The sequence below is a fragment of the Perognathus longimembris genome, chromosome 9 (genome assembly GCF_023159225.1).
Source record: "Perognathus longimembris pacificus isolate PPM17 chromosome 9, ASM2315922v1, whole genome shotgun sequence".
In the NCBI taxonomy this organism is placed as follows: Eukaryota; Metazoa; Chordata; class Mammalia; order Rodentia; family Heteromyidae; genus Perognathus; species Perognathus longimembris.
The window spans coordinates 65,044,744-65,057,172 of NC_063169.1; the positions used below are offsets into that span (position 1 = coordinate 65,044,744).

At 48.9% G+C, this 12,429-nt stretch overlaps 1 protein-coding gene across 2 annotated transcripts in view; it reads right to left on the reverse strand.

The window, feature by feature from the left end:
* Cnksr3 (CNKSR family member 3) overlaps positions 1 to 7,147 on the reverse strand; it is a 96,334-nt gene extending 89,187 nt beyond the window's left edge. For both annotated transcript variants that reach the window (XR_007212149.1, XM_048354323.1), the window contains exons 1-2: positions 7,044 to 7,147; positions 6,906 to 7,009 (exon numbers count right to left, since the gene is read on the reverse strand). Coding sequence is in view for 1 of the 2 variants with exons in the window: in XM_048354323.1 (XP_048210280.1) it covers positions 6,906 to 6,957 (52 nt within the window). In the remaining variant the exon portion in view is untranslated. The remainder of the gene's footprint in view (positions 1 to 6,905; positions 7,010 to 7,043) is intronic.
* Between the last annotated feature and the right edge of the window lie 5,282 nt (positions 7,148 to 12,429).

Sequence of the window (12,429 nt, forward strand, 5' to 3'; positions counted from 1 at the left end):
ACTTCCAAAGCCTCGACTCTGCTCAGGGGCAATGGCGATGTCCTTGGAAGGATAGCTCTAGGCCAAGGAAAAGAGTCAGGTGGAAACCAGCCAGGAATTGCTCTCTACCGTTCATGTAAACAAAACGTGGCTCGCTCCCTGAAAGCCTAGATCATGTCTACGCCAGAGGTTCAACGCCAGGCTGGGTAAGAAGGAGGGTAAAACAAGAGACATGAGACGAGAACACGAGTGTCCCCAAGACTCCCAGTTAGGGGTGGCCACAGGGAGAGGCGGGGCCATAGCTATGGTGAGGCAGACAAGAGGGGCCTCCCAGCTTCTCACAATGAGGTGGAAGCCACCACGGGAACTGACTGACGGATGAGGTCATGCAAGAAGAGGTCTCCTCCCGTCACCATGGATACACGGAGACACCCCAACCCCAACCAAAGCTCTCCAATTTTGAGAACTGCCCTGGTAACTTATTTCTCATAAACAACCGAGTCTTCCCCCTGCGGTCCTGGCCTAAGGGATAACCAAAAGCCCATCGTTATCCTTCCCAGCCCGGCAGGGGAAACTGAGAGCCCGCCTCAAGCACAATGACTACCGGTCATCCTACCTCCTTCCCCCATGGCTACTTGTGAGAATTCCCAAGTCCCAAGCAAGAAACCTCTAGGGAAATGCCTCAGCTAGTTTGCTAAGAATTACCTGGCCTTGTTGCTAGGTGGTACTTATAAATATAAGCACACACCCTAAGATTGCTTTTCTGGTTTAATAAGTGGCCAAGTCAAGCATCCTCAAAGCGTCCTTACTCTAGAACTTGAGTACAATAGACCGAGCACATATCCGAGCAGATGATCCAGTACAGTCCTGTGGTAGCAGGGCCCCTGGCAAAGTCTGAAAACACGTCGGCAGCTGTGTGCGGGAACAGGGCTTCTCAAACGCATAGGAACATCTGTGGTCAGGGGATCCAGTTAAGACACAGATTCTGACTCAGGCCTGAGAGTCTGCATTTCTTACAAAGACCCAAGGTAAGGTCAGTCTGAGTACCAGACAGGGGTCAGCAAGGGACAGAGAGAGCCACCTGAACGCTACGCTTGCTAGAAGAGGTGATGATTAATGCAACAAACAGAAGTTGAGAAAGTGCGGTTTGGATTGATTGACCCACAGAATGTTCCGGATATTGGCAGCAGGCATTTATCAAGACGCCTCCTGATCAGGACGGGAGCTATCCTGGTCCTCTGACTGATTAGCAGCAAGGCAGAGAATCTCGTTGGCACCACCGGGTGCCCCTGGATGACTGGAATCCACGCAGAGAGAACAGTTCATGTCCTGGAGCTACAGGATAAAAGAGAGGAAGCAATAAAAGCACAGAGTAGCAGTTTATGGAGAGCTTACATAAGATCACACAGTCAAGGGCGGAACTGGCATGCAAACCTACCCACGCTCCCAACCACCCAACTCCTCTGCCTGGTGGGAGGCACCAGAGGGAAAGTGAGGGGGAGGGGGACTTCAAGGGACACGGTCCCTCATAAAGACACCACCCTGAGCAAATCGTTCCTCTCTGCCTCAGTTTCCTTAATATGACAAGCAACAGTACCAACTTCACATTGGGTTTTGTGGGGACCAAAGGAAGGTGTCTAAACTAGGCACTTGGAGCAGTGTGTTGATCAGTGTTTTCCCAATATTATAATTAATAGTTTATTAATGCTTTGTTCCTGAGGTCGCCCCCCCCCCAAAAAAAAGAATCAACTGGAAGGAAGACAAGTTATTTGATCTATAGCCAAATGATGGACCTACAGCCTAAAAAAAAAAGACCTCCTTTTCCACTGACCATAGAGGCTAAAAGAAAATGGAACCCATTTTACAAAAAGAACTGACTTTAATGGGGACGGGTGGTAAGAAGGGTTAACAGCGCAAGAGGGCACGCTGCTGTTGAATGACTGTGTACCAAATCTCCACAGTGCTTGGGAACCCATTCCCTCTGTGACCACCCAGGAAGGCCCTTCAAGACTGTGGAGTGCTGGATCCTCCCTGACACAGGGGAAAAGCAGAGCCGGTGACCAGATCATGGGGGCACGGTCTTTTGATAAAAGCCCTTCACTTAACTGGGTGCCAGTGGCTCACACCTGTCATCCTAGCTACGCAGGAGGCTGAGATCTCAGTGTAAGATCAGCAAGTGTGGAGAGGAAATTTGTGAGCCTCTTACCTCCACTAAACTACAAGAAGCTCAAGGACAGCGCCAAGGCCCTGAATTCAAGTCTCAGGACTGGCCCAAAAGAAGCTCTCCACTGTCTGTTGGAGAAGGACGGTGCCCGCGGCTAGCAAGGCCAGGAGCTTCGGTGTGGGACGGGACGAAGGCGGAGCTTTACGGACAACCTGATTCTGGGCCGGTCCAGGTCAGGCATCGGGGAAGGGTTGCTGGAACCATCCGTCCTATACCTTGTTGGACACAGGCCGACAGCAAAAACACAACTTGCAGTAGTAGCTACAGCTTACAAAATGCCCAAAACTTCAATCAAGCTAGAAACAAAAGACCTCACGTAAGTTACAGTTTAGCCTGAGAAAACAGGGATAAAGATATAATATGAGGGCTGGGAATATGGCCTAGTGGCAAGAGTGCTTGCCTAGTATACATGAAGCCCTGGGTTCAATTCCCTAGCACCAGATATATACAAAATGGCCAGAAGTGGCGCTGTGGCTCAAGTGGCAGAGTGCTAGCCTTGAGCAAAACGAAGCCAGGACAGTGCTCAGGCCCTGAGTCCAAGCCCCAGGACTGGCAAAAAAAAAAAAAAAAGACATATGATTTCTAAAATAGAGCCGGCCAGTGGGCCAGGTGAGAGGGGAGAGACTGTGAACGTGCGATCTATGGAAATCAATGTGTGGCAATTCTTGTGGGGCAGACACTCCCAGCTGCCCACCAAAATCTAGTCTCCAAGGGTCTTCCATGGGTCTCCTTTCTCTTCTCTGGTACAGGAACAGAACTCTGAGGAAGAATGACCGTCTTCCAGCTGGATATCAGTGCCTCATGCATGTAATCCTAGCCACTCAGGAAGCCGAGATCTAAAGAGCGCAGTTCGAAGCCAACCTGGACAAGAACGTCTGTGAAAGTCTTATTACCAATTAATTACCATAAAGCCAGGAGTAGAGAAGTGTGGCTCAAGTGGTAGAGTGCCAGTCTTGAGCAAAAAAAGCTAAGGGACAGCATCCAAGCTCATGTCCCCGCACCAACACACACACACACACACACACACACACACACAATATCCATCTTAGCTGGCCGCTGGTGCTCACACCTAGCTACTCAGAAGGCTGAGATTTAAGGATGATAGTTCAAAGCTGTCCTGGGCAGGAAAGTCCATGAGACTCTTCTCTCAAATTAACCCTCAGAAAACCAGAAGTGACACTGTAGCTTAAAGTGGTAAAGCACTAGCCTTGAGCAAAAAAATAACAAAAACTTAGGGACAGCACCCAGGTCCTGAGTTCAAACCCCACAACCAAGAAAAAGAAAAATCCCATCTTGTACATTTTGTGCATTAAGTATGAAAATGAACACCATGTGATCTACATAGTTATTTGGCTGGAAAAGTGCCATCCATAAACTGTGAACTTATTTATAAATAACTTTCTGACACACGCAAAATATGTCTTCATAAGATAAACATATATTGGATGACTGTCCTTCACCAACATATGATATTAATAACTTTCTTACGTCTATCCATATCTATGCTGAAGAGTCTCCGTGTAGCCTTGGGAATCATGTCCTGAGGAGGAGGAGGAAGGCAGACACCACAAGGGTTAACTACGGCCCTGCTCCGTGACACATGGCTGTCAGTGGTCCAACTACTTACCCTCCGTGCACCTCCAGACTCTCAACTGAAATGCGGAAATAGCTCCTGCCTCAAAGAGTACTTGTGCACATGAAATGAGCTGATATTTACAAAACGCTTAGACTTGTACCTGACACACTATTAACATTTTCTGGATATCTACTGATATCATGGTAAAGCACATGATCAGTGTAGTGGGTTAATAATAAAAGCCACATGAGGCCACCCAGGCACTGGTGGGCTTCTATCTTCTAACCCTAGTTACTCAGAAGGCTGAGATCTGAGGATCCAGGTTCAAAGCTAGCTTTGGCTAGTAGTAAAGTCTTTGAGATGCATATCCGCAACTAACCACCGAAAAGCCAGAAGTGGAGGTGAAGTTCAATTGGTAGAGTACCACTCTTGAGTGAAAAAGCTAAGGAAGCACACCTGGTCCCTAAGTTCAAGCCCCAGTTACCAGCGCAAAAATAAATAAGTGCATAGGAATCGTTACTCTACTCTGCAGACAGTAACTTAGTGAGTGAGTGCATCTGTCTCACAGTATTGTAGGCGAGAAATCAAGTTGTGGCTGTAGCGAGGTTTCAACCGTCTTCAACCTCAGGCTTCCTACGGTACGCCTCTCGCCCGTATGACGTCAAGATTGGCAATGTCTCCACCAAGAGCTGTTTATCAATAGGATATATTTTTAAGTGGAGGCTGGGCTAAAAATAGTCCCAGAAGCCAACAAGTCTGCATAAGTCAACTGTTTATTAAAAAGTCAATGCCAGTACCTCACATTATGAGAAAGAGCCAAGTGCTATACTAGGTCAGGCAATCTGAAAGAATGTGGCCTCTTGCCATTTAAAAGTTTGCCAGACATTTGCTCCTTTTATCTTTTTTTAGATTCTCACACAGAAAGCATCCAGGTCTTTCTCTGAGGCTCTCTCTAAGAGTCCAAGAGGGCAGAAGCATTGTGTATGAAGTCGCCAAGGGCAAGCCGCAGGTATGCAACCTAATCAGTATCAACAGTATCGAACCACCCATAGCTGCTCTTTTAGGTTGGGAGAAAACTCTTCCATGAAAGCAATCTCAATCTAAGTCTTAGCATCAAGGCAACTGGATAGGAAAAAAAAAAAATTCAGTGCCTAACAAATATAGCAGGTTGTAAATTGACACTTCTCTGCCAATCCTAAGGGACCAAAAAAAAAAAAAAAAGACAACTCTTAAGAGTGTGAAGATCTCACTCCATAATCTTTCTGTGTCTAGTTATACATTATCAAGTCAGCTGGCACGGGCCCAGGAAGCCAGAGTGATAAAACATAACCCTTTCCTTACTCCAGGGCAGTTCTAACTACCTGGATCACACAGAAGCCAATCCACAAACAAATTTTTAGGAGCATAATAATTAAGAAATTAAAAATAAACCAATTAAGTTAATTTTAGCGATAAATACCATCTCATCCAGTATATCAAAATAGTCATTTCAACGTGCAGTGAATTCAAAAGCTACGAAGATGTCTTACATGAATTTCTCTCACAGCACATCTCCAAATGTCATGTGATTTTCGTACCCTAGAGCACACTGCAAGTCAGACTACAGTAGCCACATTTTAAGAACTAGAGAGCCAACATGGCCACTGGTTACCATACTGAACAGCCCAGCCCTGGGGGGGGGGGGGAGGGTTCACAGAGGCTGACATGTCCAGTTTCATGGGTGGCCTCACCGATAGCCCAAAATGGATCATCAACTGAACCTCATCAGCCAGTTGCTGGCTAGAGAACTTGACCACACCAGGATGCGGAAGAGGGCTACAGCTCGTTGCAAACTTCACTGACACAAGGGATGGGCATACAACTTTGAAGTCAGCCAGCCACAAACAAGGGCCAATCTACCCACCCAGGTCCAAGTCCTCACTGTCCCACCCTCACTTAACATGAGGCCAGAAAACTGTGGTGAGTTGCTCACTGGGCAGACCCCTTTGGAGGAGGACACCTGCCCTCCATCCCAGAGGAGCAGGGACAGTTTAGACCTAGCTCCCCACACCTGGAACACCCCTCTTCAGGGATGAAAGAAAGATACAGGCATGAGAACCGAGAAGATGATGGATTTTCATCAGGTGGGGACCCTGGGTAGGGACAGTTTGAAAGGTGACCTGACAGGACCCTCATGGCTACCTCCCAGGCCTACTACCCCCACCCACCGAGGACACCCAGCAAACTGGGAAGTGCTACATGTCTCGATTCTTCTGACTGAAAGAGCAGACAGAAGAAAACAAAAAAAAGCAAAAGCGAGAACTTGAAACCGAGGGGTGGGAACGGAGAGGGTAACCCCGGGGATCAATCGCATCTTCCCTTGGTATTCCAGGAGCAGGGCAAAGTCATCTCCTACCTCTCTCGGTCCTGCTGCCCATCACCCGCTGTGTGTTTTCTCATCCCAAACACAGCCCCAGTCAGAACAACCATTTCCACACGCGCCTCCCCTTCCCCGGAGCCCGCTCACTCGTGGCCTCGCCGCGCGGTGCCACGGAGGGTGCCGGCTCGCCCTCTCTCCGGGGGTCCTGCCTCTCTTTTAAGTTTCTCCAGAGGCACCAAATGGCCCGGCACTGGCTCGGGGGAGTCCTGATCTCCTGGCCCAGCCCTCCCGCTCCCCCTGCGCCCCCACCCCACCCCCGGAGTCCCCCTCTACCTGTCCGTGCGCCCGGACGGTGCCGGGCGTCACACACAAAGGCGCCGGGTGGCTCTGCGCGGGGTCTCCGGGTACCGCACCACGGGGACCCCGCGCTCAACTCCGAGCCCTAAATCCACAGCCCCTCGACCTCCACAGAACGATCACCCCTACCCCTCAGCTCAGAGATGGGGGGGTCCCCGCGGCGGGACACAACCCGCACCCCCCGGAGCGCGCAGATCGGAGCGCAGGGCCCCCGCGTAGAAGTTTCTACCGGGCGCGCAGCGCACTCTCCGCGGCTCGCCGGCCGGCAGGAGGGGCGGAGCGCCCCCTCCCCAGCTCCCAACCCGGCCCCGGACCCCCCCTCCCAAGGCCCGGGTGGGCGCCCCACCACCTCCAGGGCCCGAGGGCGCCGGGACCTCCCCACCCCCTCCCGCCCCCCCGGGCCCGCTCACCTCGAGTCCAGTCCACCACTTGTTTGGGGCTCCACTTGGTCACGGGTTCCATGGTAAGTGGCCTGGCGCCCCGCGCGCGCGGGGGGCGAGGGGGTGGGCGGAGAAGCGCCGCTGCTGCCCGCGCCCGTGGCTCGTCCCGGCGCGTCCGCTCAAGGCTGCGGCATGGCCGGCCCCGGTCAGCCCGTCACCCCGGTCCCCGTGCGGCCGCTCCAGCCGGGAGCGAGCGCGGCCCCTCCGCCGGCTCCGGGACAGCGGTGCGGCGGCTGCCCCCCTCCCTCCCTCCCGCGGCCGCCGCCAGCCGCAGCTCCTCCTCCTCCTTCCCCTTCCCTCCCCGGGCCACGGCACGCGGGGCCGCCACCGGATCTCGGCCTCGGCTGGGGGCGCTGGGCTCTCCCGGACCGGAGCCCGGAGCCGCGTCCCCGGCTCCCGCGGTGCGCGCCGAGCTCGCCCCTCCGCGCGCACTCCTCCCGGCCGGCCGAGCCCCGGAGTCCCCGCTCCCCCAGCGTGCGCGGCGCCCCGGCCCCGCTTCCCGCCCGGCCCTCCCCGGCGCCTCCCCCCGCTCCGCCCCGGCCGCCCTCGCTGGGAGGAGCGCGCAGCCCGACGGCTCGGGTTGCAAACTTCCAGCTCCTCGTGGCGCTCCGGGGATAAAAGAGGGGGCGGGGCCGAACCCCGAGAGCCGCTCGGGGCGGGGCTGAGCCGGGTGCCTTTCCCTCTCCCAGCCCCGCCGGCCCCGGCGCGCGGCCGCGTCGGTCCGGGGACCCCGCTTGGCCTGGCCCGGGGGCGGCGGTGCGTCCTGCTCCCCGGGTCGGCCCCTGCCACGCCCCTGCCCCGCCCCGGGACCCGAGTGCTCGCTCTCTCTCTCTCCGCGTGAGCCCAGACCCGGGAAAGTGGAAAAACTCAGTGATCGAGGAGGACCTGCCCAGCTTGGCATGGCCGCTGGGCTCCGCCGGCCCGTCTGGTTCTGGAGGAGAAGGTCACCCCGCCAACTCTTCCCCTTTGCAGGCGACCGCAGTGTCTCGGCTCCGGGATCCCATCGTAACTGCTTGGCCGCCATTCGCGTCGCACTTGGCCATATTGTAACGCTCATATTTGCAAAGTGAGCTAACGCTCGTTTGGATTACGCACGAACCCCCGGGGGAAATTGGGGAGCCAGCCAAAAAAACAAAACTTTTTTTTCTTTTTAAGCGTGTGTATTGTTTCCGAGATTGACAAAGGGAGGCGGCCCTTCCACGTTCACCAGACTAAATCTGGGGACCAGGATTACACACACACACACACCAGCATCCTGGGGACACCCTCCATCCATCCGAATACCTGCTTCTCCTTCCAGACCTCCTTGCTCCACTTCCCACGCACGCACGCGGCCTCTTTTGGACCTTAATGGTTCGTACTTTCAGTTGTGTTTATTAATTGGCACCTTGGCAGCTATTAACTCCTATGGACGCATCCCTGCCTAACATTATGTAGAGCTTTCACCCCAGTTCCTCTTCAATCCACTGGGGTGTGGCTGGTGTTTATTTAAATACAATTGCATTTATGCAAATAACAATTCCAGCAAGTGCCAGCGGCCGCCTCCCTTCAATATTTGTTGAATTCGGATGTTGGGTTCCACTGTGTACAGGCTGGTGGAAATGAACACTAGCACCCAAGCGTCTGTTGTGTGGGGTTGATCCAGTAGAAGGAACACAGGAAATATGTCAAACCAAGGTCCAAACTGCTCCTCACCCAGTTTATCCCTAGGACTGAGCAACCAAGAGAGGCAGCTATCAAATACAGTGACTTTTTTTTTTTTTGCAAGAGTAGTTGGCAGACCCCGAAACTTGGCAACAGCAATGGCAAAATTCCTGGTAGAGCCTTTAGCCTCTTTAAAAATGACCTCTGAAAACTTTTCCTCCATTGTTAGCCATCTTGTTGGCAGGTGGTGGGGAGAAGGACCTTGACATTGATTTGCTCATTGGCAAATGTAGCCAGTCCCATCCGCCCTCGCCTTCAGTCACACCAATCACTGCATGTCATCTGTGATTATGATTGGGCTGACCACCTAATTTATCTCCAAATTGCACTACTCTGGAATATGAAACACCACACTATCAATAATTATGTTGGAATAACACAAAAGAAAAGGCATAATCCTTGTGCTTATGGACAAAAGTCCAATGTTAATGACTTCACCACAGAATTGAACGTGAGGTTACGCATTTCCAAACCCATCTGCATTGGTCTTTAGAGTTCAAAGCTAAAATCCTGGAGTCAAGCAAGAAGAATCTGCACAGGGGGGAAAGGGAAAGGGGGAGGAGGAGGGGGGTAAAAAACTAAATTAATTAATTACTTAATTTAATTTAATTAAAAAAAAGAAGAATCTGCAAATCTTCAGCCTCCTGACCAGACACACAGAGTGTACTCTAGAGTTTAACGTGGCAGAGCTAACAGCAAGGCCAGGCTGAAATCTCCAACCGAGAAGACCAATTAACTAGCTAAATGAATTAGCATTTTGTTTACCCCTCAAGTCCAGAAGGCTAATTACTATTTAAATAAAGCTTTCTCCCTTAATTACAGCTATTACCATGTGAAAGTTTTTTTGGGGGGGCAGGCCAGACTTTCTACCTGAAATGCAAATTTGATGTAGAAAGTCACTACTCCTGGCATACAATAAAGGTAGAATTTCAGAGTGACAGCTTTAGAAATTGATACATATACAAAGTTAATCTTTTCGTACATTTGGCAACCTTTTTCCTCTCCTGCTACTATCTGTAGTTACAGTGATAAGTTGTATGTGTACACTGAGACCACACTGACTCTTCAGGAACACCACTTTTTCAGTTGTGCCTTAGTATTGACAATTCCTCCCCATCAACAATGAACTAAGACTAAATCTTTTCTTGAAGGTTGAATTGCGTGTGTAAGAGAACTGAAACGACACTGTATTTGATTTGGGCACCCTGGGTGTTGTATATACATTTATCTGAATTAGGGAATGGAAGGGGAATATCACAATGGAGAGACAAAGGGTAAAAGGTGAAACAATGCAACAGCAATACTTACAAGACAATATGTTGTAAACCAACTGTACAACTGGGAGGGGGGAAGTGATTGGGGAGAAGGGAAGGTGGGAGAAAAATGAGGGAGGAGGTAACAAGTTTGATAAGAAATGTATTCACTACCTTTTGTATGTAACTGCATTCCCTCTATACATCACCTAGACAATAAAAATAAAATAAAATTTAAGCTAAAAGAGAGAGAGAGAGAGAGAGAGAGAGAGAGAGAACTGACAACACTAGAACCCAGGTCTCCTCTAAATAATGCTTTTTTTTTTCCTGTTCCTTATTTTTATACTTAGGACCCCCATGCATATTTAGCTTGGTTATTCAAGCAATGAAGTATGTACATCATATATACTGGCAAGATATTGAAGCAAACAGGCAGTGGATTCAGATGGTAAGGATTTAGATGAAAGGCATCATGTGACTTTCTGAGGAGGATTTTCTTCTCTGGACTCTGATCACAGGAAAGTTCCCCACACGCCCTTCAAAACCTCAACAAGGGAATTTTGAGAATCAATGTCTACTAATATTTTGTGCCAGTCCAACAAAAGAAAGAGAGATGAACCATTTTGGATTAGTGGCTCTTACTATAATTTATTTGATAAACACGGGAGAAACTAACAAATATTCGCCCCACCCCACCCCCGTTCAAAACCCCCAGTTGAAAATGTTTTCCAGAAGGAGAGAAAAAGTCATAGTTATAAAGCAAGCTGTTCTCACTATCTAGATTTTCTCACACTCTTGGGGCCTTCACTTGACCAGTTCCTCGCTATAAGGCCACTTTTATCCTATCTTGAGACCATTTTAAATTATTCAGCGTTTTAATTCCACATATACATTGTCTCATGCCTGTCTCTTTTGTTATCTTTTAACTGGACAGATGCCAAGTGATTGTGCAAATTGCTGCCTGGGAAAGCATCCTTATCTATGGCATTACCTCACTGCGGAGTCATCAGTTAACTAACTTATGCTGGCTTCCTGGGATCTTGTCTTGCACTCCGTTCCATTTGCCCGTATTCTTCACACCAAGGTAATATAGTTAGTTATCTCTCTAAACTTACCAGTTCCCCATCTGATAATTCAGGTCTAAAGTTAGCAGGCATTTTCTTCCAGCTAAATAAATATTCTTACTTATTTGATTTCTTTTGATCATTCCAGTACCTTAAATGAAATCCCCCTGCTGAGGGAAGCCGCTGTTTGGCTTTCTTTCACAGAGTTCAACCTGTAAATCAAAGATCAATGCCAATTGGATGGAGATTCCAAAGCCCTATCGCACTTTGGAGAAGTTGACTCAACTTTTCTAATACAAAGAGAAACACTGATACTATTCTGTTCTATTTTCAAGGATCCGCAGCTGCCTTGTGGATGAGGCAAAAGCCACAAAAGAAATTGAGCATTCTGGCCCTCAAATGCTGACTCAGCTCACAGGAGAGCGGATTACAGTCAATGTCACATCCTCCTCCCACCCCCAGAGAGTTATGCTACTTTTCCTCCCAACTATCAAGTTGCAAAGTATCTAAAAAGAACAGAATGCCATTCCTACCAGTTGTTCTTGCAAGTTCAATTCATTGTTGTGGGACTTTAAATCTCCAGACAAGTAATTGTAGCAGCAAGAGTTTCAGACTTGACTTTTGTTGCAAACCGAAGTCCTACATTGCTAAAGGCAGACAAAGATTAAGAGCAAAACAGGATTCAGAGAAGTCATTCTAAACCTAAAAATCAAAACAAGACTTAAATTAGTCCAAGTAAACTTTCAGCATTAGAAATAAAACTCAGAGTTGAACAGCATAAACACACTGAGACTAAATTATATTTTAAATTCTCTACCACATTAGTGAGAAATACCTTAAAATAGTTGTTTATTTACTGTTTTGTATTTTCCTAACTTGACCTTGGCGTAACCAAAATATTTGATAATGCCACCGCAAGTAAAATAGAAATATATATTCAAATATATCAAATAAATATCCAAACATTCCAAAGCTGCTTTGATGAATTTTAAACTCTGCCTAGAGGTTGTTTGTTCTTCCTTACTGCGGTAAAATTGAAAACAAATAAATAGTTTTAAATACTTCCTTCAGCCACTACTAGTCAGCACATTTAGATTTCATTAAGAACATATTTGTTTCTCTTTTGGGATCTTCAGACTTAGTTGTCTGTAACAGGACCCTATTCCTAAACTAACCCCTTTCATTTGGAAATATGATCATCATTTGGGGTGCTGGGGGAGGTGGAAAGAAAAAGAATGTATTAGAAAAGCAGGAAATGTTTCAGTCTACTTCAACATCAAAAGGGAAGCCATGAAAATGAATACCAATCAGCATTTTCCTGCAAGGAGTCAGATGATTCCACAGGACGTAGAGAGCGTTCCCCAAGGTCTAATTAAACAGGAAAGCTTACACGCGTTGCCAAAAAGTCAGCAAAACACTGATGGAGACCCTCAACCACCTCATAAACGATAACAACAGTAATTGCTGGAGTAC